Raw genomic sequence first — 27,220 nt, 5'->3', positions numbered from 1 at the left:
CAGTTTTCTTCTTTTAACGAAAGAAGTTTCAGACTTTCTTTGAAAGAAGTTCTTTCTTAGAACTTCTTTCTTTCAGACTCTTTTCTTTTTCATGCTCCTTACACTACAATGACCTAGATGACCAAGCACCTTCACAGACATACTTTCCTGCCTAACAAACCTCCATGCTTAAAAGATACATACAAGGCAACATATTAACAAGAAAAACATATATAAACTTCTCTGACCTTTCCTTCTAAGGAGGGAAAGCGGATCAAAAACATTCTTTTTTGCAAGTGAGATAGAATCACACCAGAACTTGGTCAGAATCCAATATTCCATGCTTTAAGCTATGTGCTGTGGTATAACCACAGAACAAATAAGCATCTATGGACATGTTTTAGCTGTTCCTCGAGATGAAATGCTAAATCATAACTTATAGAACTGAAAAGTTGAGAGCATTTCTTCACTGTCTGATGTGCAAAGATGTTTTTCATCTTCACTTGACTGGATTTGGCAAGAGTTTGATTTTTCAACTGACTGGCTGAAGTTAATAGACAGATGGTTCTTTCGAACGCGTGCCATTTTGCAAGTATGGCTTCACAGATGGTTCTGTAACAAGTTATCTGGTGTGACAGGTTACCATATCATGCCAACCAAATGCCCCTTCACAGCAACAAACCTACCACATTCACCCACTGTAAGGATTGAGGGGTCAGTTTTTTTCCCCTTAATTTGTTACATAGGCCTAATAGTACATTCTCAACAATGCATATTCGTCCTGCAACAAAGGATTAGTTCTTAATTCAAGAACAACTGAAACACATTTTTAAATGTCAGATGTGGCTTCTTCTGCTTTTGTCTTCTTCTCACCAAAATTATGGGCTTATTCAGATGAAGCTGATTAAATGAACCCTTGATGCCCTGTGTTTAAATGTCCTCATTGAAGTAAATAAACCAGCAAGGAATGAAAAGATAATGGCTAAAGGCATAGCTGTTCTTCACTAGGAAACACTGATTAGTGCAAATCCAGGGGAAATAAATTATTAATTCAGCATTAGTTTGTGTAATTTTCTTTGCTTAATTAAACCTTTGGTGGATAGATAGCTGACTACCTTTGTATATTGGCCGTACTGCAGAAAGCAGTTATTAGTCATACACCTTTGCTTTGGGGCATTACCGTAGTTTTCGGGTCATAAGCCGCCCTTTTTTCCCCACACTGTGAACACTGCGGCCTATAATGACGTGCGGCTAATGCATATATTTTTTTATGCGGCCAAAAACAATTTGCCTGGTAACAGTAGACCAATAAAATAGATAAGTAGTAAATATACGGTATATATTTTTACGTGTTGTTAAGAAACGTTGTAATGTTGTTTGTGCACCGTTCCGTAAAAAAACCATAAGCAACGTAATTTGTGTGTTACCGATACGTACGTATACTTAAAGGTAGCTGTGTTACAGGTGCTGTTCGAGGAAAAAAAAGCATTTGCAGTATGTATTTTTGTATGTTACCATAACGTTTATGTTACCATGGTTATGTTACCCTACGGAATAAATTAAACATTAAAAATCCTCACGTGTTATATTTCTGTGTAAATATCTCATATTACAAGTGAAACGCATATGGCTTAAAATCCGGTGCGGCCTGTACAAGTACAAAATTGATTTTCTTTCTAAAATTAGAGCATGCGGCTTTTAATCAGGTGCGCTCTGTAGTCCGGGATTTACAGTACATTATTTATTATAGCCTAAAATCTGCAACATTATACCAGATAGCCCAATAAAATTAGCTGGTGAAGTATTTGGCAAACAAGCTTAACTAATAGCCTACTTTTGCTATTAGTGTTAACAATCAAACAAGCAAGCTAATGCTAAATAACTCTTAGCTCTCTTTTGAGTTTAAATATTGTGTTTATGGTAGATTGTTTTTAATGTGGTAGCTAGCGTTACTCTGTGTTGGTGCTGTAGGCTAGTAACAACCATCAAAATCCCATGGTAATCATTTGAAAAAGGGTCTTTCTCCGACTGGTTGGCAAGCGGTTGCTGGGGAGTGCTAGCTGTCACTAGGGGAAACTGGTCGCAAAGAGGTATTGCAGTTTTGCAGATGTGTGACAACTAACAATGTGATGTTAACTTGTTAACATGTTAACTTCCATTTTGGGTGTCACAATCTTGGTGACATTGTGGGAATAAGTGAAAAAGGCCCCACTCACACAGGCTAAAAGACTGGTTAGTCACCCCATGGCAACCACCCGTTACTACGGAAAAATGTGTATTCTGCCAACTGACTTGCAAAAAAACTCTTTCTGATTGCTTTGGTTGCTAGCTGGTGGAGGCGGTTTCACTTAGTTCTGCAAGTTGAAGTGAAACTGAAATGAAGACTGTCCAGCTTCATAGAAGAACCTTCTCCATTCACCGTTTACATCACAATTTTCAACTTTCACTACAGCTCAGGGAGCAAATCATTAACCCTTTAAGACCTACCATAGAACCAAGTCTGCCAGAGCTTATCTTTATATTTTTACATGCTGTAGTGCCATTTTTGGGAGCGTTTCAAGTTGCTATACATCAATACAACTGTTATAGCCCAAATTTTAATAATATGTATGCATTAAGTCCATAGTAACTACATAAATTGCAAAAAAGTGCAATAAACTACAAAAAAATTGAAAATCATTTTTGTTTTTTTTACATTTCTAGTTAGAGAAATTTAAGAGGTTTATCCCTCAAAACTGCAAATACAAAAAAGTTGCACAAAAAAGTTTCCAACAACAGGAAATTTATTTTGAGTGTCTTCATAATTTTATTTTTGAGATACACCAATTTTTATATACTACAGGAAAAACGAAAATAAATATTATAATGCAAATTTGCAAAGAAAACAGCATGTGCATCAAAATAAACTATTTCCAGCAGTGCAATATGAGTTTTAAGCATCCCAGAAACTATTCAGAAAAGCATAAAGTCAACATGACTCTTAAAAATACCAGTATAGGCTTATAAGGCCCCGAAGGTAAAAAACTACATTTTCCGCAAAAATGACATCACTTCCGGTTTTGGGCAAGTAATGGGGAGCATGCGATAGTTCCCGCTGACGTCTATTCCAACGTAGGAAGTGTTTTGAACAGCTGATTGGCTCGGCAAAGCCTGTTTCTGGAATATTATGTTTTTGTTGCTGCAAGTGCTTTTTATGCAATTTTTGCAAAGCTATATGTGGAAGGAAAACGTGTTCTAGGGCAAGCTGATGGCATAAGATGTAAGTACAACTCCTCCGGTTTCATATGCAAAACAAATTATTGTGCCAGTTTACAGGGTTTCGGTTCTACAGGGATTTAAAAATAGTTACGCCCACTCTGACCAGTTTTAAAGGATTAATATCTGCAAACAAGTTTGTGTCTTCCATGTAAACTATGGGCAACAGTAGCAACTGCTAGCAACCGAAGCAATCACAAGGAGGTTTTTACAGCCAGTTTCACCTCAAAAAACCCAGCAACCACTCACTAACCAGTCGAGCAGTCCAGGTTTTTGCTTTTGCTGAGTTTGTCAAGGACCAGCCTGTCTCTAGGCCTGCGTGACTATGCCTTAACAAGAAAGGAGAACATTTTTCTTTTAAAACTGTATGTAAATCCATAATCAATGACAAAATAAACACACATTTGTCATGTTTGTTGAACAAAAAACATAATTCAAACAAAAGAAAATGTCCTGCTATTGCATACATTTCTTTTATTTAAAGAGTATTTAAAGTGGGCGGGAAAAAAAAAATGATAGTCTTTCCACAGCCAAGAACTGTTCAGTGCTACTAACAGCAATACTAGAGTTTTATCTGAAATACGAGAAGTTCATGAGTATAGGAATTTCATTCTGACATTCCCAGATTCTTTTTTTTCTCTCTCTTTCTCTTGTCTTTGAAGGTTGCGGCACACTTTATGTGAGGAGTAATAAGATCTGCACCATGGAGGGAGGGTAAAGAGCTCCCTATTATGGTCTCACACACACACCTGCAGGTAAGGTTGTGTCGAGGTCAGAGTGTGTCTTCCTCAGTGGGAGATTCTGGTGCGGTGTGTCAGTAACAGGCTCCAGGGAGTGGGGCTGGTGGGGGAAAGGGTCCCCGGGAGAGGGGGAAGGGGACGGAGAGTGCTGGAGAAGATCAACACCGTGGAATTTCAATCCTCTCCCTTCACCTGCAAGAGGAAGAGAGCAGCAAGAAGGTCAGCAGGAGGGTGGGAAGACTAATTTTACCTGACACGCATTAAATTAAATAAAACAATAAATCCAATCATGTTGTTGACATGGCAATAAAGTATTAGATTATGGCTCTTGAGAGACAGCGATGTGAAGGCAGATCATTTGATATGATTTCAAGTCTCTCTTAAAAGGCTGCAGTGCTTTCCTCTCACAACTCTCGTTAACACAAACATGATTTACTGCTTCTATTAAACATTCACTCAGGTCACTTTAGTGAGACACAGTGTCAACCATAACTCTGTATTTGCATCAGGAGGCAACTTTTGGAGGTGAAAAAGGAAGAAAATGTGGGAACTGCCATTTCTCTAGTGGCCACTTCCCTGGTGAAGATGACCTGCTGAAGTTCAAAGTGAGCATTAGGAAGGGGAAGAAAGATGATTTAAGTGATTTTCCATGTTGTTGGTGCCAGATGGGTTGATCTATTTCAGAAATCTTGATCTGCGGAGATTTTTCCAATGACCATCTCTAGGGTTTACAGAGGATGGTGTGCAAATAAGCAAATATCCACTGAGCAGCAGTCCTCTGGGGGAAAATGCTTTGTTGATACCCAGAGGTCAGAGGAGAAAAGACTGCTTTGAACAGACAGGAACTCAAATAACCGATCGTTACAGCCAAGATACGGAGAAGAGCATCTCTGAATTTGTAACACATCAAAGTTCGAAGGAGATGGGCTACAGCAGGAGAAGACCAGACTGGGTGACAGGTAAGAAGAGGACACACAGGCTCCCCAAAACTGGACAGTAGAAGACTGGAAAAATGCTGCCTGGTTTGATGAGTCATGATCTCTGCTGCAACATTTGGATGGTAGGTTTTGGGCATCTTCTGATGGCTGCAGCAGGATAACACACTGCATCTCAAAGCTCAAATCATGTGCGGTCGACAAATCTGCAGCAGCTGCGTGATGCCGTCATGTGAACGTGGACCCAAATCTGTGAGCAATGCTTCCAGCACCTTGTTGAATCTTTGCCACAATGAATTAAGGCAGCTCTAAAGAAAAAAGGGAGTACACCCAGTACTAGAAAGATGTATTTCTACATTTCTTTTTCTAAATTTCTATATTATCTGTCTAATTCTCTCAGCTTACAAAACTCTCATACAATTGCTAGAGGCATTGACAACACTTCAGGTGATAAGACTAAGAAAAGAATTCAAAACTCAGGTAGCAGTTTAGGCAAATTTGCGAGTAAAACAAAGTCAAGTGGAAGTCCAATTCTCCCAACAATGCTTTTTGGTTGATACCGCCTGAATATTTTTCACTATAAAGAGATTTCAAATCAAGACTGTTTACATAAATAGTGTCTAATTAAAGATGCATTAAGAACTCTGTTGATTTGCCCTTTTAATATTAACGTTTACTCTAAAATAGGATACAATTAATGTCACAGAGTTGCCTGAAGTTGGTAGTTGTTTCCACTCTTCTTTATTTCCTGTCGCACAATTGCTGATACTTCAAGTGTCCACTGTTTAAAGTTGCCTCTGACTCAGCAAGTGTTTGAGAAGTGGCATAAGCAACACTCGATGAGTTCATCTCAGCTGAACAAGTGGAGAAGACTTTGCAGCTTTCAGTTTCATCATCACCATAATGACTCCTGTACATGCATTACATTTTAATCCAGACGGGCTCAAGGCAGACACGACGGAGAAACCTGCTGCTCTGTTCTAGCGCACTTCCCGTCTCCCTAATGTGTTTTGTGTGAGAACATGAATCCAGTGAGTCACTGGTGGCAGCAGGCACCTAGCTGGTTACCTTAATGACATACAGCGCCGTTTCTCACCCATCCCATTAAGCTATCAGCCTCGTTTTAGAGCAACAGTCATATCGGGCTCAGCCTGCTGCTAAAATTTATGTCCAACAATGAAATTGTGCCACTTGATGAAGCTCTTTTAAGAGGACTGCGGTACTAAAAATCAATAAGTCAAGAAAGCAAATAAACAAACTGGAGCCAAATCAGCCCACTATTACCCACCCTGTGCCAAAGCAAACTTAAGGAACATGGCCGTACCGCTGACACTGACAGCTGTCACCAAGCACTCAAAACAGATCTCCTTCACATTTGGAAGTCAGATGAGTCCAGCTCACCCTCCTTCCATTTTTCTTCCCCCAGCTGTGTCCCTCTTGCAGCAGCCTGTACGAATTATGCCTCCAGGCACTTAACAACACAGAATTACAAACCTTTGATCTGTTTGAGAGAGCAAACAGAAAACTAATGGCAGATATTTGATGCCCAAACTAAACATTTACAGAAAAATCAACAGATAAAGATGAATTATGCAAAGCTCAAAGGCGCAGAACAACAAAGGAAATGCGACTGAACCTAACATGATTAAGACTTGATGGCATGGCTCTGTTTTAGACATCAGTGACAACAGAGCTGATTAAAATCCCAGCATGAATAGTGCTACTGGTTTGTGAAGCCTCAAGATGAGCGTCTCTGCCAGAATCATCTTGGTTGCAAAAACACCGATGTGACAACAAGGGTAGGGTCTAACAGCGAACTGGCTAATAACCTCTGATCGACAGATCTTTGGCCAATGAGCATGCGGTTTCATATCACAGCTAATCCTACATTTTGAAACACTTTATGACCAAGATTTACTAAACAGACTTGTTTATTTTATTCAGTGTGATCCAAAATGAGTGACTGAGCTCATGCATCCAGCAGAAAAATGTCCAACAAGGTCGAATCAGAACCACATCTATCACCATCTTGTGGCCTGGAGATAGAATGCAGGATTAATGTGCTTCCTCACTGGCTTCATTTTTCTGACCCAGAAGCTGTGCCCATGTGTTTTACTGTCTGTGGTTGCAAAGCAGCTTGCAGATGCACAGCAAATTCAATACTGAATGAGATTTGTCAGTAGGTTGAGCAAAGTCATCTCATATAGCAACTGTGGTAGAGCGGTTTCTTTCAGCTGGAAGATGAGTGGGTCGAGCCCTGGTTTGATCCCCTGCTCCTGCATGTTGAAGCATCATTGGGCAAGATACCGAACCCTAAGTTGCCTCCGATGTGTCTGTCAGTCCACGAGTGCCCGTGAATGTCAGATAAGATGCCTGAGCATAACTTTTTTTTTGTATGAATGTGTGTGAGGTCGGTTGAATGAGTTTTTTTTCTTAATTACTTTTTTTTTTTATAAATAAACACATCTTCTTACATATTGTTCAATGAAATCCCTGATATGTGACACTTGCATAAACCAATCCTGCAGCTTCTGAACTATAAGACATGCTCCATGTGACAATGTTTTTTTTTTTTCCAGTGAGCTGATTTATTGACTTTCCTTTATAAGAAACCAGGTTTCCATAACTAGGTAGAGTATTAGGGAAACCTGGTTTCTCCAGGATAAGTTCACCTGGGAAAATTGACCGCTGATTCCTTTGTTCCATTAGCAGGTAGAAAGTTTTGTAATTATTTTTTACAAGCATGTTCCTGCTTAATTGCCCTAACGGTCTACAGCACACAGTGTATTAAATTATGTGGCCATAAACATCTTGACGCTGCTTAAAAACTATTTAAAAATAAAGAAAACAGTAACAAACTGCTGCTGCAGTTGCTTAGAAGAAACTTTACAGCAGGTATCTCTAACTTTTGCAACTGCTAATGTGAGCTAGTGTGACTTTTGTGAATGCTAAACCAGCATTAAAATGCTCTAAAACTCGAGGTTTAGTGAGCAACTTTGTCTGGAGCTTTCAGCTGTGTCCCATGACCAGCTAATCATTTTAACAAAGACGCTCAAAACTTGAACCCAGAAATTTAAATCCAACCTTTTCCAAAGCGCTGATCAACAGTCATTGGCTGTCCCATTAAAATAATTTTTAAAAGGGACACTTGAACTCTCTTTAATGGCACAACTGTATTTGGATGTGTAATAATGATTCCTGCTGTTACTTAGATGTCTGAAATAAACATGCTTTTATCACCATCTTAACATTTGGAAACCTTTTGCTTGGCAAATCATCAAACTAATAACTCTAATCATCAAAACTTCCTGACACTTCCTGCTTCTAAATCTTTGGGCACTCTAAATCTTTTTTCCCCCTAACAACAGCAAACCTGGATTCATGATTTAAGAAAAAGTCCTGACTCCTTCCGCTCTTCTGCTTTACTCATTGACTAACCTGCCCGTTTTTCCACCTGTCCTTTTATCTCTCCATCTTTCCAAGAGCCTATTGCCTTCAGTTATTCATCCTCTGTTTATTTTTGCAACAGTCTCCCTATTTAGCTCATTCACTGACTGCCACTCAATCTGCGTTCCCCTCTGTGCATGAATAAGCACGAGTGTTTGAGTCGGAGCATCTCCAGCTTTCCAGCAGAGAGGCTAAAGCTGTGACTCAGCCGTGGAGTGGAGCTAAATACGACTTCCTGTCTGACTGTCATGCATTCACCCACTTCCTGCTGGTGTGGGTCCCTCTGTAACGCCGACACCATAGTGACAATTTTGCATCCTCCAGTCTTGGCTAGCTAACTTTCCTACTTGAATATTCAGAGCAGTTCCCACTTTCAAGATCGGTCTCACCAAGCTGTTATTAGCAGGCTGTAAGTCTTCTTGTTGCTTCTGTGGGCATCACTAACAGACTCTGTTTAAACTATCAGCCTTCCACCAGTTACAAATCCTAATGTCTCCTCAGTATAAGCCTTGTTAAACTGCTCAGCTGCCTGCATGCAGTGAGTCTTAAGGACACAGAGGTTAGAATAGCTTTGGGCAAGAGAGAGAAACATGACAATCACAAAATACCACGTAACCTTACAGTATATTACAAGTTTCTAACAATTCTCATGACATAAAATAACATATAAGAGTGTTTTCAGTTTAAAAGTAGGACAACGTTGGGATCTAAGCAGAGTGATGGAGGCAAAAACGCACCAGACTGTTGCCTTAACAGCACACATCATTCAGACTTTATCTTTTGGACTTAAAACCTTTAAGAAATCAACATTAACATTCCAGCTAATGCCATAATGGTTTCTGGAGTGATAAGTGACCATATATTTGTAAAGAAGGGTGGATTCCTAAGTTATCGGCTAATGCTAGCAAGCTTGGCTAGCAAGCTACATGTATAACCTGCATGAGGGAAACATGCACAAAAACACCAGCCAATCACTGCTAGAGAACAGGCTAATGGAATACTAGGTGAGGACTGGCAGAAAAGCTATGACCCTAATTTTAAGCTAACAAATGTCAAATGGATGGATTTGAAAATGTTTTTTTTTTTCAATCATAACTTGTGAAGTTGTTATGAAGGAAGAAATTATCCATAGAGAGACTCAGAGAAAAACAGTTTTTCCTGTCACACTATAAACACGTTTTAAGTCAGGTTTCCTTGGCCCGTCACTGTACAATTGACTGCTAAGCCCCATCCACACAGACCTAGAAACCAGTCAGTATACTGTGAACAGCTGCAGTCGCAAGTGTGAAAAGTGCAAGTGTGAAACTTGTTGCAAAGAGGTATTTGGGTGCTTCACTATGAATCTTTTACTAATTGCTTTTATCACTAGCAGGTTGCCACCATCAGCAAAAGTTTGCATGCGTCCCAGATTGTAGTGAAAGCATGAAAAGTACAACACAAACTAAAAAACCAAACTTACATGTGTAGCCCACTGTTCCTGCCTAGTTGCCCTAACGGTCTACAGCACACAGTGTTTTAAATTATGTGATCATAAACATCTTGACGCTGCTTAAAAACTATTTAAAAATAAAGAAAACAGTAACAAACTGCTGCTGCAGTTGCTTAGAGGAAACATTACAGCAACTGCTAATGTGACTTTTTTGACAGGGAATGCTAAACCAGCATTAAAATGCTCTAAAACTCGAGGTTTAGTGAGCAACTTTGTCTGGAGCTTTCAGCTGTGTCCCATGACCAGCTAATCATTTTAACAAAGACGCTCAAAACTTCAACCCAGAGATTTAAATCCAACCTTCTCCAAAGTGCTGATCAACAGTCATTGGCTGTCCCATTAAAACAAAAGACACTTTGCTTTAAAATCAAAGCTGCACCTTTGAAACTAGGTGGTTGTGGTGATAAGGGACAACTTTAACTTTGGAGAGGAATATTCTCCACCTCTTGTTTGCATTCCAGCACAACTCGGCGAGTAAATCTCGAGTGTCTGTAGGTAAGTCGGCCTCTTCCAGGCAAAATGCAGGTGACAGCAGAAATCTGCTAGGACAAAACAATCACAAGGAGATTTTTGGTGCAGCACTTTCTTTATGAATGTTTTTTCCCAGAAACAGCCAGCAACTTCCAGCCACTCGCCAACCAGTCGAGCATAAAGCGGTTAGCGAGTGCCAAACAGTTATCGACTCAACAGACTATGTCTGTTAAACCAAGTCTTAATTCAACATCATAAGTTGTTACTTGGTTTAGGGTTTAGGAAGAGAATGCTTTGTGGTATAGCACAGCCTTTTGCAATGTTAAACAGCACTTCACCACAGTTCAGTGCTACATATCTAACTTTATGACATCAATATGAGCAATCTTACAGCTTGAACAAACAACCTGTAGGGGTGCGTTGGTTTAAATGACAATCCCATCTTTGCATTGAAGTTTCGGCTCTGTAAACAGTAACCGACAAAAGATGAATTATCACAATGAAGACTTCTAAAGCTCAAACAGAACCACTGAAGGTGAAGCAGTGCCATATGTTTATACTAGAAAAAAACTGTAAAATTAAGTGTTTCAGAAATTCATAATTTCCTCTTATTAACATCAGCACCTTCCCCCTCAGTTTATAAGTGTTACACAGCATCTAACCCTCTACGGTGTTGGAATAAATAACAAATAACTTCCTGTGTTATTCAGCTACTGCTGACCCTGGCTTATCATCTATCTTACTGTTTGCACTGAATGCCATCAAGGGATGCATCTAAATTGCAGCTCACTAAATGGATTCATCTTGTGACAAAGGGCACAGCGTGGAGCTGAGAGGATTTTCAGAAGTTTTTCAAAAGTTCCACCCCCTGTCAGATTCCTTGTAGTTGGAGGGGCTCCAGGTAAGCCAAGAGGATTAGACCGTCGGCAGCTCAGCAGCAGGAATGCCTGTCTCTCACTCTCTGTCTCTCTCCACTAAAGCTCTCAGACTTTCTGCATTCTTCATTCATAAGTGCATTCAGAAACCATCTGATTCGGGGTCTGGGACTGTTTTGCTCTTTTTATAGGAAACAGCAGCATTTGCACTAAACTCCTCGCTTATGTCCAAGCCTCATTAGCTGTTATTTTTGTAGGATTATTGACAGATTTACAAAATAAACAACTGCTAAATTATTTGAATTGTGAGGTTAAAAAAATGTTACTTTGACTAGATAAAAACTGAAGAGTCCATCTTCAGATAAGCGTTCTGTGTCATTATCCACAAATTAAGACAACTGTGGAACAATGGTGAACATTCCCAGGAGTGGCCATCCTACCACAAAAAGCACTGTAGGCCTCCTTTGCCTCACGACTCAGCAATAACTCAAATGTGACAGGTTACATGGGAAAACCACTGCTGACCAAAAAGAACAGGACAGCTTGTCTCACATTTGCTAAAAAAACCCATCTCTGTGATTCCCCAAACCTTTGGGAAAATATTCTGTGGACAGAAGTTGAAATCCCGTTACATGTGGCATAAAACTAACGCTCAAAACATCTTCATATAACGGTCAAGCATGGTGGTGGTGGTGCGATAGTTGGGGGCTGCTTTGATGCTTCAGAAGCTGGATAATTTGCTGTAATTGATGGAAACGTGAAATATGCTCTCAACCAGAAAATCCTGAAGGAGAATGACCGACCATCAGTATATGCCCCGATCCTAAATACACCAGCTCTTTTCCCTTAAAACTGCACTTTGCTAACCATCCCATATATATATATATATATATATATATATATATATATATATATATATATATATAGATAGATAGATATATTTGAAGTATGTTAATATCAATTAAGCCATTCATTTTCCGCTGCTTATCCAATCACAGTGGCTGCTAGAGCCTAAAAGATCTAAACATACATGTTCACTTTTCCTTTGTTCAACCTCAAATCAATTTAGATTATTCTGTGAGTAAATGTGAAACTGAATGGAAATGCCTGAAAATGCAAAATTACACCAGCAACGTCTTTTTCACTGTCTGATCACATTTAGCTCAGAAATCGATAACCGTGGACGTCTGGTGTTTGGTAGGGCTGCTCACAGACACAATAATGTCTGCCTTTCTGCAATTCAAAAACCCTCCAAATCACCGAGGACTCTCGAATATGTGATTACATTAAAATTTTACCGATGAACTCTGTCGAGAAAAAATAAGCACAGACCGATGGCGTCTGCCCGCTGCTTGTCTCTCAGCCTCTGTTGCATTCACATCTTTCACAGGCTAAAGTGCTTCAGTCATTCATGAAAATTGCTGGAGCGAGATGTGAGGGAGAGGAAGGAAAGTGGGAGGTGGGAGCTGCGACCAAAAAAAAAAAAAGAAGCTTTCTCACTACCCTCCATTCATTATTCTTCCATTGTGTATCTCACTGTATGCATTTTCTGTCCTCTGTCATCCTCATCACTTCTCCACCTTTCCCTCCATCTTTTTGTCACTGCTGCTTGTAATTCTTCTTTTTTTTGGGGGGGGACTAGGGAGGAGGAAGAGTGGTGAGTTACCATGGCAACAGCAAGCTGGCTGAGAGCTACCTGTTCTCTGGCATAGGAGGAGGAGGAGGAGGGAAAAAAGCAAGAGACGGAGTGTAAAAGAGACAGAGGGATGGTGACAAGTTGGATAAGTCTGACGATATCTTATTTTTTTCTCATTTTATCCAAATCTGATAACAAGACCAAAACAAATCAGTGAGAAGCCCTGAGAACAGCTGTTTTACATGCATCCAAATGGCCTTTTCTGACTTATTCTGTTGTGTAGTTGAGCTTCATTTGCGTCTAAAACAAATAACTGGGCTGCACCTTTGCACAGGGTGACACCATAATTCATTACTGCTAATGAGAGCACAGCAGTTTATATGGCTCAACCCGAAATACACTACAAAAAATGTGTATGCATACTCTGCAAAAAATAGTACCCGAGAAGCATGCTATTTACCCCTGTTGGGGCACTGCTTGCTAAACCTGATCCTGTTCATTTAATGAAACCACAGACAGGCTTGATGGAAGGAAAAGAAGGAAAACAGAAGGAGAAACGTCAGTCTTATACTCAAAGTTCTTTGCTCTTCCTCTCGGTGTGAAGGAAGTGAATACCCACCAAGTACAACGCCACAGGCATGCATCATTATACCTGACCTTCTCCTCCTCTACACAGTGGGTGAGGTGAGGTGGGTGAGGAGAAATGGAGAAAGAGATATTTAACTATAGATGGATATGCGCAAGAAGGAGGAGAGAGGCATCCAGTGACGAAGCAGTTGCTATGCCAAAAAACCAGGAGGACCACACATGCATGCAAAGACACATACACACACACAAACGTAGGGAAAGTAAACAAGGAGGAGGCTGAGTGGAAGCAGGAGTGTCAGAACGATGTTGCTGAGGGTGACCACAGCATACTAACAGCTCTGACAGCACACACACACACACACAGGCAATGCACACAAGCAGAGCTGACTGCCAGAGATGGGCGAGCGCGATAGAGAATGTGATCATAGGAAGAAATTGTCCTCGATGTCAAGTCTTGTTTCTGCAGCATTTTCTCCCTCAAAGCTACAGGGAATCTGTCCACATCGTGCAGCGTCACCTGAGTTGTGGCTTCTGGCATTAACATGCGAGCTGATGCTGAAGCTTTCCCACTGTTTTTAATAACACTCTGCATCTGTTCTCTTCTCAAATCACTCCCAATTATTTCTTCATGACCTAAAGAGAATTTAATAAGGGGCTGGGGGTGAAACGTCTTCACCCGGTGATCTTATGCCATGGATTCTCTCGGCGCTTCACCGGAAGACTTCACCTGAAAATGTTTCCTTACACCTGTGTTATGAAATGGCTTTGTCTATGCCAATCTCATGAGTCAAGGAATCAAGTTTAATGTGTGGACTGGATGTGGTGCAATTACATTTCCAAAAGGTGACTGATGTTTCCCATGCTGAGTACCTTACATCAGCTGTAGGAACACAACAAGCTTTTAACTCTGAATTATCGAAAGAGCAAGCCCGGCATGAGGCACACACACGGTGCTGTGCAAAACTCTCAAACCACTCCTGATTTCTTGAAAATCTTTTGTTCCCAAGCAGCCAGAGTGTCAAGATCCTGGGTCACTGAGTTTTTAGACTTTACAGTTTGGTTTTATTTTTAACATCTTCCAGTGATTCTTAGTTTGTGCTGTTATTTGCCTTGAGTTTTCCTTTTCCTTATTTCTCACTAATATTTTTGGTATATTGCTCTTTATGTATTTTCTCAGTTAGTTAATTCATGTCTGTGTTTTCATGTTTAGTCATCTCATTTCACTTCCTGTCTTATTTTGGCCATTATTTGTCCTCTGTGCCTGATGTTCAGTTTTACTTCCCCTCGTCTTGTTTCCTTGATTGTCTGCACCTGTGTTGTTCCCCTCAGGTGTGATCACATACTTGTGTAGCTTCAGTTTTCCCTTTTTCTTTGTTGGTGGGTTATTTAATTCTGTTTCCCATCAGTTTGTTTTCCTGCTTTTCCCTGGACTCCCAGGGTTGCCATTATCACCTGTTGGACTCTTTTGGACTGTAGCACATGACTGGTCTGTATTTGGGAGTCCACTGCCACACTCTTCAACATCACAAAGACTGTCTTGTAAATTTTTTTAAAGTGGTCCTGAGCAATAGTTTTCCAGGACTAAAACGATCTATAGCAGATAAACAGTATCTGGAAGTTTTGTCCTTAAGAAATGGGAAAAAGATCCAGTAAAGACCTGCCACGGGAGCTGGGAGATTTATCTAGTCTTTCAGCTGATCACTGGACCCTCATCAGAAATGGTCTCAGTTGAAGGGTGGCTGTCAAGAAACCATTTTTAAGGAAGGGAAACATGGAGAAAAGACTGAGGTAAGAAAATTACACAAGAACTGGACTTGTGTAATTTCATTGACAACAAATCTTATGGAGTGATGCAATCCATATTTAAAACTTTTACTTCCAATTATCGTCTGTATGCATGGAGCAGGTCAGGAGAGAGGTGCAACAGCGAGAGTCTGCAGCCATGTATAAAACATGGTGGAGGCTCTGTCATGGTTGCATTTCAGCCAGTCGTGTTGGAGAGGTTGTCATAACTAATTGAATTATGAATGCTGTCATGGACTCGCCTCCCCTTTTTAGATGGTTTGGACATGTGCAAAGGAGAGATAGTGGGTATCCTGGACAAAGCATTTTGAGTATGGAGTAGCCATTTGGAAAAATACAGATGACCAGAGAGGAGGGGTAGGGTGAGATGGAGGAATATGATCCACTGTGGCAAGACAAGACACTATGAGGACTGTCAAAGACGACCATGCACCATGTGGAAGAGGTATCTGCCAAATTTGTTGAGCAAGATTAATATTAGCACTGTTTTTCAGCCTGGAGCTTCTTCTTTGGAGGAAGACAAGATTGTGTTGCTTTTCCAGCACGCATTTAATACACAACCACAAAGAAGCTAAAGCCAAATTGGACTGATGTGACCTCCAAAGGGATGAAAATTCAGATTTACCGCATGTTGTAGCTTTCCTTGAGTCTGATTTGCCATGACTCTCACTTTTACAGCTGTCACACAACTCCTTCGAGAACAGCACAGGTGACAGTGAAGGCCCTCACAAAGCCAGGACTCTAAAACCAACAGTGTTGCTGTTTTACTGCTCACAGAAACCATCTTTATTTGGAGATAAAATCATTTCTATTCTCAACATGACAGGAGCCATCTGAAAGCTGCCAAATGATCATTCATTTCCAATAGAATCTCATATTCAGGCTTAATCTATTTAATTTTGAATTATTTTTCAGTGAAATTTCATATTGAAGTCATAAATTCTAATAAATGCGAAAAAGGCTCAAAGGCACCTGGCTGCACCAATCAACAAGCATCTCGGCACATCTCTCATCAGCCCAGATAATTAACCTCAGTCTAACCCCTCTACTCAATAAGCATCTGACATCTTCGACAAGGCTCCAACTAATGGCATTTTCCATTATTATATGATTATTTGACTAACAGGTATGCTTAGGGGTGTCTATCTTCCATCTATGGCTCAAAGTTGAGTTTTCGAGTTGGCTAAATGACAACCAGAACCCCAAAGATGCTCAATGCTCACATTTGAGAAGTTGAAACTAAAGTATGTTTGCCTTTTTTTTTTTTTTTTTAAATGAATGACCCAAACTCTGCTGATTATGAATCACGAATCACTTGAGCGCTTCTTTAAAATGAGCACAACTTGAGCTGTTGACCATCTCACAGCTGGACTGGAAACATTACCACTCATTCACAGACTGGATGCCAATCGTCTCTGTGTTTACACGTACCCATTAAAACACAGCAAACTCTTTTTACTTTGATGGCTCGGGATCACTCTGGTCCAGCCAATGAAACATTCATGTGTTCCCTCAGAGGTACTGTAGCTGTGCCAGTCCAAAAACTTCTAAGAAAGATCAAGGAAGTATCACACTTTCTATGCTGACTTTGTCCGCAATTTTCATGCAGCACTACCTCTGTAATGCTGTCGCCATGAAAACATCCTGGAGGCTCAGCTGACTCAGATGCATGTGTCAGAGTAATGACTTTCAATCAGTTGCATACACTCACCTTTCCTGTCAGTTCACCACAGTGTTGTTGAGAAACACAGCAAGAAATAGACTTCAGAAATACTCCCATTGCCTTATAAGTGCACCTTCACATTGCAGTTTCAACAAAATTCTTAATTTGTAAATTTATTTGGTCATTTAAGACTGCATCAAATATACTGACAGCATTAGCAATTGTAACCACACCTGATCTTAGACTATTTTGGGCATTTCACTTTTGTACCTGTGACGTCGAGTGGTAAGAAGTGTGCCGGTGTGCGTCTTCCCAGGTGCCAGCGAGGTTTTTCGGCGACTGGCGGTCCAGTAGTGGCCGACGTGGCAGTACTGCTGCTACTGTTGTTACTGCTCCAGCCTAGAGGGGGCCGGTCTGAGCTGCAGGGGGATGGAGACGGGGATGGAGATAGGTCGGTAACAGACCTCAGACCAAACACAGAGGAGGTGGTTTCATCTTCGTAGAGCTGCTTTGATGCTGGCTGCAAGAAGAAGCAGAAAGGGAAAACCGCTATGTTATCAAATAGTGATGCACAGTTTGATATACTGAAGTCGAGAATGGTTGAAAGGGTCTGATTTCCCCAGGAAGATATATATAACCTTTTAGAAAGTACTGTCGAAAGTATTTTTACGTCTTGATTTCTTAGTTTTTTACATATTTGACACTTTAAAAAGCCCTTTTACCCACTCTCTTTCTTATTTTTGAATCATGAACTTCTTTAGATGTTGTTCTGGGTTCATTTGTGACCTCCTGGATGAGTCGTCCATGTTCTTTTGGATTGATTTTGGCAGAATTATCACTTATTTTTAGTTGGGTTATGTTTGTTTAGCATTAAAACATGCCATATAGGTGTTAAACCTTGGTTATTTGGATGGACGTGCAGATGAAAGATCAGTATTTGATCAAAATTGTTCTGACAGCTGGAAAGAAAGCGATTGCAAGAACTGGTGTTCTATTATTTAGCTTCATGTTCAAACTAAATAATAAAAAAGCTATTTAAAAAATAAAACATGCCACATAACATGGAAAAAAACAAAGAAATCAGAAAGGGGGCAAATACTCTTTTTTAGTACTGTAAATATAAATATGGAGCCGGCATATTTATTTATTCATCCATTTATTAACCACTTGTTACTGGTTCTCATAATCACCTTTATGAACAGTAGGGCTGTATCTACTGTGGAATTATGGGCTGAAAAAAATCGTATATTATATTACATACAGTACCAGTCAAAATGCTGGACATGTTCAAATTACATCACACTACCTTCGAACAGTTAGTCGCTATAAGCTGATGTAATGAAATAGATAAATGCAACTGTGAGTAGATGTCACATCATTTGGCAATAAGCTTACATCAGTCAACAATGCCAATATGTTCAGACACTATATTTGTGCATCCTTCATAAATGACTGCTAGCTTTTACATTTACACATCCAGGAGTTAAAGTGAAATAGATATGTATTCATTTGGAGGTGTGAAATTAAAGTCTCATAAACTTGTTTTTACTCTGTTTGGTCGAGCAACCTGACAACATGTTACTAGACAGGTAGTGTAAAGTTGACCTGTTCATTACATGATGAACTTTGTATGAATCCCAGCTCAAAATAATCCTTATTTGTCACGAGGTGTGACTGGGTGTAGCTCTTCAGCTCATCCATTGTTTTAGGCCAACTTTATTCTGATTGGTTGCCTCTGTTTAATGGAAGGCTTGAATACATGGCTAAATAATGGTTACTCATTTTCATACAAATTGAATGTTGGAGGCTAAAGGCTTTACTTTTTAATAAAAACAAAACAAAACGTGAGTGTTTCTCATGTAGAAAAAAAAAAATCATAGATTCTGCACTCAGTGAGATTATTTGAAAAATGTTTCAGGCTACCTACAGAGTAAAAGAAAATCTAACATGCTGCTTGAAATCCAAATAATTTTAGTCAGTTTCTTTAGTGAAATCCAAAATATTGTCTTCCCCTTCAGTCATGGTAATGCATCCTGAGATCCAATGGTTCAAATCTAATTTCCTCACTACAAGATCTCCATTTCTCTCATATTGTACTACACTCTCAAACTCTTTAAAAGTTATTGTTCTCATTTTCTGCCCAAGCTGTTTTGAAAATTAGCCAATAAAGCCCTTTTCCCCTTTAAACTGCTGTTACTGGCTCAAACACACAAGAAAAACAAAATAACCTCAGAATTCAATTTGCAGTAAAAATCAATAGAACCAAAATCCTATAGGAGTCCAGACAGCCGGCGGAGGTCATCTACTCATCAACCTCCTCCAAAATTAAATGTTTTGTCCCCTTTAAGCAACTTCAATGCCTGTAAGAGGAAGGATCAGTAGGGTAGATAAGCAGACAGCAGGGTTACAAAACAGAGAACGAGAGAAAATGCTGTCTCATTTTCACCTGTCTCATAAAACTGAGAGAGCTAATGCAGAGGAGCGACAGAAGTGAATCTGAAGTGAGTTAGAAACATAAAAAAGAAAAACATTGATTTGACGTGATTAGCTGACAGGGACGGAAACTGACAGAGCAGCAGAGACACTGTTCGTTCTGTCCCTGATGGCAACAGGAAGGTGCAATCCCAGCTGTGAGGGAACGGGCATCTGTCAACTGTCTGCCATTAGATCTACAGTATCAGGCATCTCTGCCCTTAAGCAAGGCAATGAAACTGTCGAGGCTGCTGCAATGCAGGAAACACTCCAGTCTATCCTCCGCCTCGTGAGAGACGTAAAGCTATCTCGTGGGAATCTGCCATTCTCTAATTGAAATTAGCCCAAACAGAGAGAAAGGCATTAGGTTAAGAGAGCTCTTTAGCAGCTCGCTGAAGGAATATTGCGTCAGTCGGTGTGCAGGAAATGTGCAGCCATCTTGCAGTAAAATCACGGTGGGAGTTCAATGAGCTGGGGAAATAGACTGAGAAGTACTAATGGAAAAGGGAAAGAGTGAAAAGAGAGAGGCTCTATGTATAGCTGTAGCCTGTTTGACAAATTGTGATCATAGATTATCATTGAGACACCCTGAAGCAATTTAACATCTATGTTTGCATTCCCTTTCTCGCCTTCAAAAATCAGTCAGTAAGTCCTCAATGTGCAGGCGCCGGCTGACAAGAAAGCACTTACGTCACATGCTATTTTGATTTCTTAGCGAGTGCTAATGATACTTCCATCTGGAAGACACTAAATGGTTTGGCATTTGTTTGTAGAAACCTGCTGAGAGTGTGAAAAGGACAATGACTAATCCTGAGAAATCTGAATGAGGGGGCGGGATATACTGTGCAACAGTTCTCGGATAATTCGGCTTCATGGGAAAAAAATAAAGGGATGATGACAACAGCAGTGAAGCATTTTGTCACAACACAACTTTTAGCTGTAAAACCGTCTGATATGCCGAAGCAGTAATTTGTTGGAATAGTGCATTGTGTCGCCGATTTGCTGAATTAAGCTGTCCAACGGCCAATTAGAAGACATGCTCATTCCGAACTTCAAGTTACAATCATTAATAGAAAAGGATGGAGTCTTTATTATCAGTCCTCATTGAGCGGAGCAAATCTGCATCAGTGATCAGTCAAGTACAAACAACGCGCAGAAGTTCAAATAATACAGACGCAATACACACACAAGCACAGACATGTAAATGTGAACAGAGACACAGCAATTAGAAGATGCCAAACGCAGACTGAGTTTCCATTTGGCATGTCATACTATAACAAAAAGAGAAATTAAAGACTTTTAGGAGCCTTAATGCCACTAATGGCTAAAACATAAAAACGGGATGGCAACCTATGTTCAACTAGGAAAAACTAGTAGTTGTTCAGGAACTGCATTGAATTTTTTGTTGCCAGTGAATGATTGCAAGCATTTGCGACAGTGGCTGTCAGCCCGTGGGCACACCCTGATTCCAATCAGTCACAACCTTGGAAAGAGTTTCATCCCATCCAAAGGTGACGATACAACCAATCATTTGCCAGATATTTAGGAGACCTGTTGTATACAGTATACTGTATACAACAGGTCGAAATATCAGCTACCAAGTTGCGTCAATGACTTGTGTGGACATTCAGGACAACTGTGTAGATCCATAAGAGAAATTTGGTCAACGTGACAAATTTTGTTGGACAAATCTATTCTATAAGTACGTCTTGCTGATACTATGTCTACTATGTCTTCTCTACAGCAAAGCTTCTGCATGAAGCTCAGTACAGGACTGGCCTATTGCTTCTTTAGCTAATAACGTTAATCATTTTATTACGCTACCATGTATCTTCCATCTAAGGCCCGCAGACTGTATAAAAGATGGATATAGCTACTGTGAACTTTTAGTTTTTGAGGTCCTACTATGAAGAAGTTGTTATTTTTCTGTTTGAATGTTGAGGGTTCGGGATCATTTACCCACAAGTCTCTAAAAAACCAGGAGCTTTTTACAAGCAAAGGTATCACCCCTGCTGGTGAGAAGAAGACTGCATTGGCTTCCCATTTCACATTCAGAAACTACAATATTTATACTGCCTTTGCTTGGGTCATTGGCCTTATTATGGATCTTACTCAGTGTCAAAATTTGACACTCCCTTAGCAGGACAATACTACAGAAGAACATGACAAAAAGGCTCCCAGTCTGATCAAGCATGCACAGATGTGCTGTCTGATGAATGGAGGCTCTATCCTGCAACCCAAAGGACATAAAGACTCCACTGCCAAAGTACTGGTGCAGGCTCAGAACACCACCAGAGGTGCCACGTTCATACCCCAGCAGCTAGCTGTTTTGGCAGCATGAAGAAAAACCTACACACACTTATGTAGGTGGTTTTAACGTTGTGGCTAATCTGCACATCTCAGATCTTGCACCACAAAGCTAACTCCCAGAGCAACAACAAAAGGTCCTGCATAAAAAGCACAACCCCAGAAAGAAAAAACAATAAACTAAATAAAAAGCTGTTGCTAGAAAAACGCTCACCATTTTCATATTTTGAAAAAATCTTGAGGATTACAATTTTATTTATAGCCGCACTCTCAAGGTCGATAAATCAAATTAAAATGATGATTCCAGTGAGCATGAAATGGCAAGATACACAAGATTTAATCAAAGGAATGGGCTTTTGTGGGATATTGTATCGAGGATGATCGAAAAATAATGAAATGGAGAAAAGAGATAGATTTATACTGCCTATAATTTTATTGTAAAGGGGGAAGAGCCTTTAAAATGAGGCAGGTAACATAAAATGAATATCAAGCACTGATTGGAAACAATAAAGAAATAATAAAGAGTGCAAACAGGACCACAAAAGGGCAGATGGAGTCGGGTGGAGTAGGTTAGCAGGAGTTTAGCGGGAATGTGAAGTCTGGTGTCTTGCTGTTCTGAGAGAAAAACGAAGATGATAAGTGAAGTGGACACAGTGTATGTGTGTGTGTGTCTGTGTGTGTGCATTTAGCAGAAGCAGGATGAAGTCAGGTTTCACAGGTTTAAGAGGTGGAAAAAAGAGTGAGTTTAAAATAGGAAAGGTGGAGATTATTTATTGCGTTTGCTTGTTAAAGATGTGCAGCTTCAAATAGCTGCATATAAAATCTGAGCTTGGGTGTTTGTTCAGCAGAGAGGTGACATTTTGGTGTGACGGAGCCTCCTGATCAAATAAGATGGGTGTAAACATGAGCCTGCATGCGTGCGTCTGTGTGTGTTTACCAGAAAGATGAAGTCGGGCCTCTTGTTGTTGAGGGAGATGGGCGATCGGCTGAGGGAGGTGGACGTGTCGTCGGAGCTCTGTGAGGACGGATGCCGGAAAGTCTGACCGGTCAGCTTGGTGTCGTACAACTGCTCCTCAAACTCTGAAAACACAGAAGAGCAAAAATAACAAAAAGATATAAATGCATGCATAAACTTGCTTTCTGCTGCATGCATGCATGCATGCATGCATGCAACTAAACTAAATCTTATTTGCATGGTTGAAAGTGGAGATCAGGAACGGCTGCTGCTTTGCATCAACCTGCAATCTCCCTCCTGTGACTCCTGGTTCAACTTGTGCCTTAAATGACTCCTTCAGTTTGTATTTAATCCTCCCAAGGGCTCCATCCCTTCCTCTTCTTTCATTTATTCCTTCTCCAAAACTCTCTTTCTTTGTGTTACACGCACTCTCGCAGTCTACCTCCAAATATCAGACTGATTCTCCCTCTCCGGCAGCTCCCTCAGGCCATTGTAAACAGATTCCTAACCCCCACCTCCCCCCTTTTTCTCTTGGTGCACACACACACACACACACACACACACACACACACACACACACACACACACAGACACGCTCCCCCTTTCAGCTATTCCTTTACCCCAAAACACACTCCCCATGTTTCACTCAGCTCTCTAACACACACACAGACACACACCCCCACAGACACTGAGCAGCTTTAGAGAAACAGCAGTGTCAGTGAGGTGAAAAAAGCTTGGAGTTGAACTTCCCGGAACAATATGGATTCCTTCCTGGTGATGTATGGTTGCCTAGCAATATAAGGAAGCAGATGACAACAAGCTAGAAAGAATAAATGGTGAAATATTTGTCTCAAGAATGAATGTTGTGTATAAGATAAATAAACTAAGGTTTAAATTGGGAGAAACAAAGTTGTTTTCAGGATTTCAGGCTCTTTATGAAAGATGTTAGCCTCAGTTACGAAGATCAAAAGACCGGTCATTCATCTCTGATCGCGAGGGCAAAGTGTGTATCCCCGGTTGATGACTTCTCCAAAACGTCACCTTTAAAGCAATAGCTGTGCATTACCAGCATATTTCAAAAGTCTGAAGTTTTGCACTGTGGTGAATGATCACTTCTTCCAGTTTACATTGTGCATTTCACAACTATTTTGCAATCTTTTACAGGCAAGTGATCAAAACAATTGCTAGAAGGTTTTGGGTGCAGCACTCTATACCTGTTTGTTCTACCAGTTTCACCTAGCAGTTGCCATCAACCGCAAGCAACCACTTCACAACTGGTCATGGAATACACACTTTTCCCCAGAGGCCTATGGTGGCCAGCTCGCCGACCAGTCTCTACACCTGTGCGACCACATTTAGACATATGGCGAGCTAGCTGGGTGAGCAAGATGAATTGATAGACCGATCCAGATCTGTACGTTATATGGACAAACTCAGATCAGTCATAAGTGGCATTATTGTAAAGTCGACGTGTTTAGAAACCACAGCAACTGCTGGGGCGCATAGTGTGTAAAAGTCACCAACACTCTCCTCACTCTGTAACTGCAGAGCTCCTCTGCCATCTGCACAAAATCTGCACCAGGAGCTTGATGGCATTGATTTCCATGGCCAAGTAGCTCCAGTAGGTGCAACATGTAGGAAGATCAGTCTACTCATTTGTGCTGAGTAATAACAAAAACTAAGCACAAACTTCTTGTATATTTTGTACGATTCAATACAAATTAGTCAGTAAAATGTACAGTTGTAATCAAAGAACAATAAAAGCTATGAAGGCCTGAACTATTGTTTGTTTCAGCCTATAAATGTTAATTTCTACTGTAAAGTTGGACATTTTTTCTTCTAAGAAGCACAAATTATGTCTTGGCTCAACCCCTAAAGTCTAAACTTTCATCCGTCAGCTCAGTGTCTTGAATTTGAAGGCTCACAACTTTTAGTTTCTGTTCCACTCTCATCAGCACTTCCAATTGCAAAAGGCAGCTGTTTCCCAGCACCAAACAGCAGACAAATTAGCATCTAATTAGCAAAGTATTTAACAAGACTAATACCACTGTATAAGAAAATAGAAGGAATTGAGGCTTTTTAAATTATCATTGTTTGTGTGGAATATCCTGAGTGTCCTCAGGCTGCTTATCTACCTCCATCTAAATAGTCTTCCATATGGTAAAGTAGTAGACCTTGCAGGGTGATGGGATCTGTTTTTATGACTTTCTAATGGCTGCTGCACAACTTTCATGCCTGGTAAACTCATTTAAACACGCGAGCGGTTCACCGTAAAGTTTATACAGCAGCACAACCACAAAACACAAGAAAGATAATGATGTGTTTTTGTGCGAGGGTAGGCAGTCCACCCACAGATTTAGTGCAGTTTTTTAATGGCATTTGGGATCATTGATGTTGACATCTTCCTTCTGCTGGAATAAAAAGTGCCAGCAGCAGAAAACTGTGTATGATCTCACTTATTCTAAGTGCAATTATGGCTCTAAACATCAGAGGAAACGGGACACACACACACACACACAGCAAACATTTATAACCTTCAGCGTGGATTAAGATGATGCAGTAATGTATGTCAGCTGTCATTTTAAGCTCAGATAAAGGAGTACTTTGAAAGTTACTCTGATGAGTTTGAAGGGCTTTATAAACTCAAAGATAGTAGATATTATTTCAACTGAAGTGAAACCATCACAATGAAAAACTGCAGAAACAAGGCTTCTACGAGATCAGACTCATGAGTGTGACACTGAACACATTTTCCAACATATGCTGTCAATTATTCTCTTTTATCGTACGCGGGAAATCTTTCAAAAGGGAAGCAATTGGGGAAAATGAGAGACTGGAGAACTAAGAAGAGAGAAAAGAGAACAGGAAAATGCTCAGGAATGATAAAAGCTGCTTAGGTGGCTGAGAAGCTGGAGAGTTTAAGATGTATGAGGTTGCAAATTCTTTTCTGTTTAAGTAAAGTTAAAAAAAACACGGGATCCGATTAAACAACCTGCCTTCTCTCAGCCCGAGGCTAGCATTCCTGCCCAGACTGACCAACTTAATCTGGTTGGTATTAATGCTCCTATGTGGTCTGTCTCATTAATCCCAATAAGCATCATGCGCACACTTGCTAACTCAAAAGCAATTTGAGAAACATTACTACTACATGACTCCTATTAATTTCTGTGCTGCTGTTGCAAAAATGTCCCATTTTTTTTAAACAGGTGCACTTAAATGTCCCTGTCTCTGCTACATACATGTTTTTTTTTTAATCCAGCTCTCTCATTTTTAGCATTATAGCGTCTATTGAGACAATAATAAACATAGGAAACAACAATAAACACAGAAACTGACTATCACTATCAGCACTTGTGATCCCACTGGTGATGTCACTGCACATATCCCAGATTGCCACCATTACATTACTACTGTTATGTATGTAATGTAACGTTGTATTGGTTTTATTGCCTGTGGCATCCTGCAGTTAGAGACTAGTTAAAGAGGGACCTCTGAAAAATGTCACACACAGTTTGTTACCTTTGCCAAAGATCTTGTAGCTGCTGTGATGAACCGATAGAGAGGAACAGACAAAACCTGACTTTTGCTCATTGCATCATTCACAGAACCTGCGGCTCATGACGCTGTAATAAAAAAATAATGAGCCAAGTCATTTTCACACAGTTTTTCATTTTTTTATCGACTCCTGGTGATCCTAGAAATAGGACAGGATTCCTCTACAGAGATTTACAGATGTGGGTAAAAGGGGAGACGATGTGCTGCAGATGATGCTCAACAGGAAAGCAGACAAAGTCATCAAAGCAGACCTTTTTCTTAAGAATCTGCTGTAGTGGAATATTTATTCATTCTTTCTCTAAACTGAAAGCATTTTGAAATTATTTGATATTATTATATTGAAATATGAGGGAGACTCCTGCTGGCAGATGCATGCATCCCAGCAATGGTGAAACTCGTCACATAGAGAGGATTTATCAGAACCTCTTGACAGCAAATATAGGGAATTGTAACATTCATAATATACATATCAGAACTTTTTGTTTGACATAAATGCTAATGATGTCTTGATAAATTGGCCTGTTCGCTGGATTTGCTAATTCCTCTGAAAGCTATTAGCAGAGGTGGGACCAAGTCATTGTTTTGCAAGTCTCAAGTAAGTCTCAAGTCTTTATCCTCAAGTCTCAAGTCAAGTCTCAAGTAATGTCAGGCAAGTCAGAGTCGAGTCTCAAGTCACTGGTGTAAAAGTCCGAGTCAAGTCACAAGTCTGAAACTTTGAATTTCAAGTCCTTTCGAGTCTTTAAAAAAAACAAACGAAAAAATAATGTTGCAGTTATGCTAAATGTAAATATTAGACCATGTAATTTTAAAATCTGTGTTTTTCTCAACACATACAAAATAGTGAACTTAGAAAATATACACAAATTGTGAAATTGCACCTCTTTAAAATGCAGCTCAATTAAACCTAGCTCCAAGAATAATTTTCACCGACAGTTCTGAGATAAGCTGCATGTTATTCTTGGATGCGGTTGTAGGACCGGCTTTAAAATTGCATGACAAAAATATCATACACATTAAAAAAAACTGTATCACCAACGTAGCCTGGAAAAC

The 27,220-nt window shown here is 40.1% G+C and overlaps 1 protein-coding gene across 3 annotated transcripts in view; it reads right to left on the bottom strand.

The window, feature by feature from the left end:
* nhsl2 (NHS-like 2) overlaps positions 1 to 27,220 on the bottom strand; it is a 225,123-nt gene that overhangs the window by 13,332 nt on the left and 184,571 nt on the right. For all 3 annotated transcript variants that reach the window (XM_085264007.1, XM_085264014.1, XM_085264021.1), the window contains exons 3-5: positions 22,598 to 22,740; positions 17,152 to 17,401; positions 3,984 to 4,166 (exon numbers count right to left, since the gene is read on the bottom strand). In XM_085264007.1, coding sequence (XP_085120133.1) covers positions 3,984 to 4,166; positions 17,152 to 17,401; positions 22,598 to 22,740 — 576 coding nt within the window. The remainder of the gene's footprint in view (positions 1 to 3,983; positions 4,167 to 17,151; positions 17,402 to 22,597; positions 22,741 to 27,220) is intronic.

This window comes from Mchenga conophoros, linkage group LG3, assembly GCF_057382185.1.
Source record: "Mchenga conophoros isolate Kocher_MC1m ecotype Shallow Benthic linkage group LG3, M_conophoros_male_GT1.1, whole genome shotgun sequence".
In the NCBI taxonomy this organism is placed as follows: Eukaryota; Metazoa; Chordata; class Actinopteri; order Cichliformes; family Cichlidae; genus Mchenga; species Mchenga conophoros.
The sequence above is the reverse complement of the archived record's forward strand: the minus strand, read 5'-3'. Positions and strand labels throughout refer to the sequence as shown.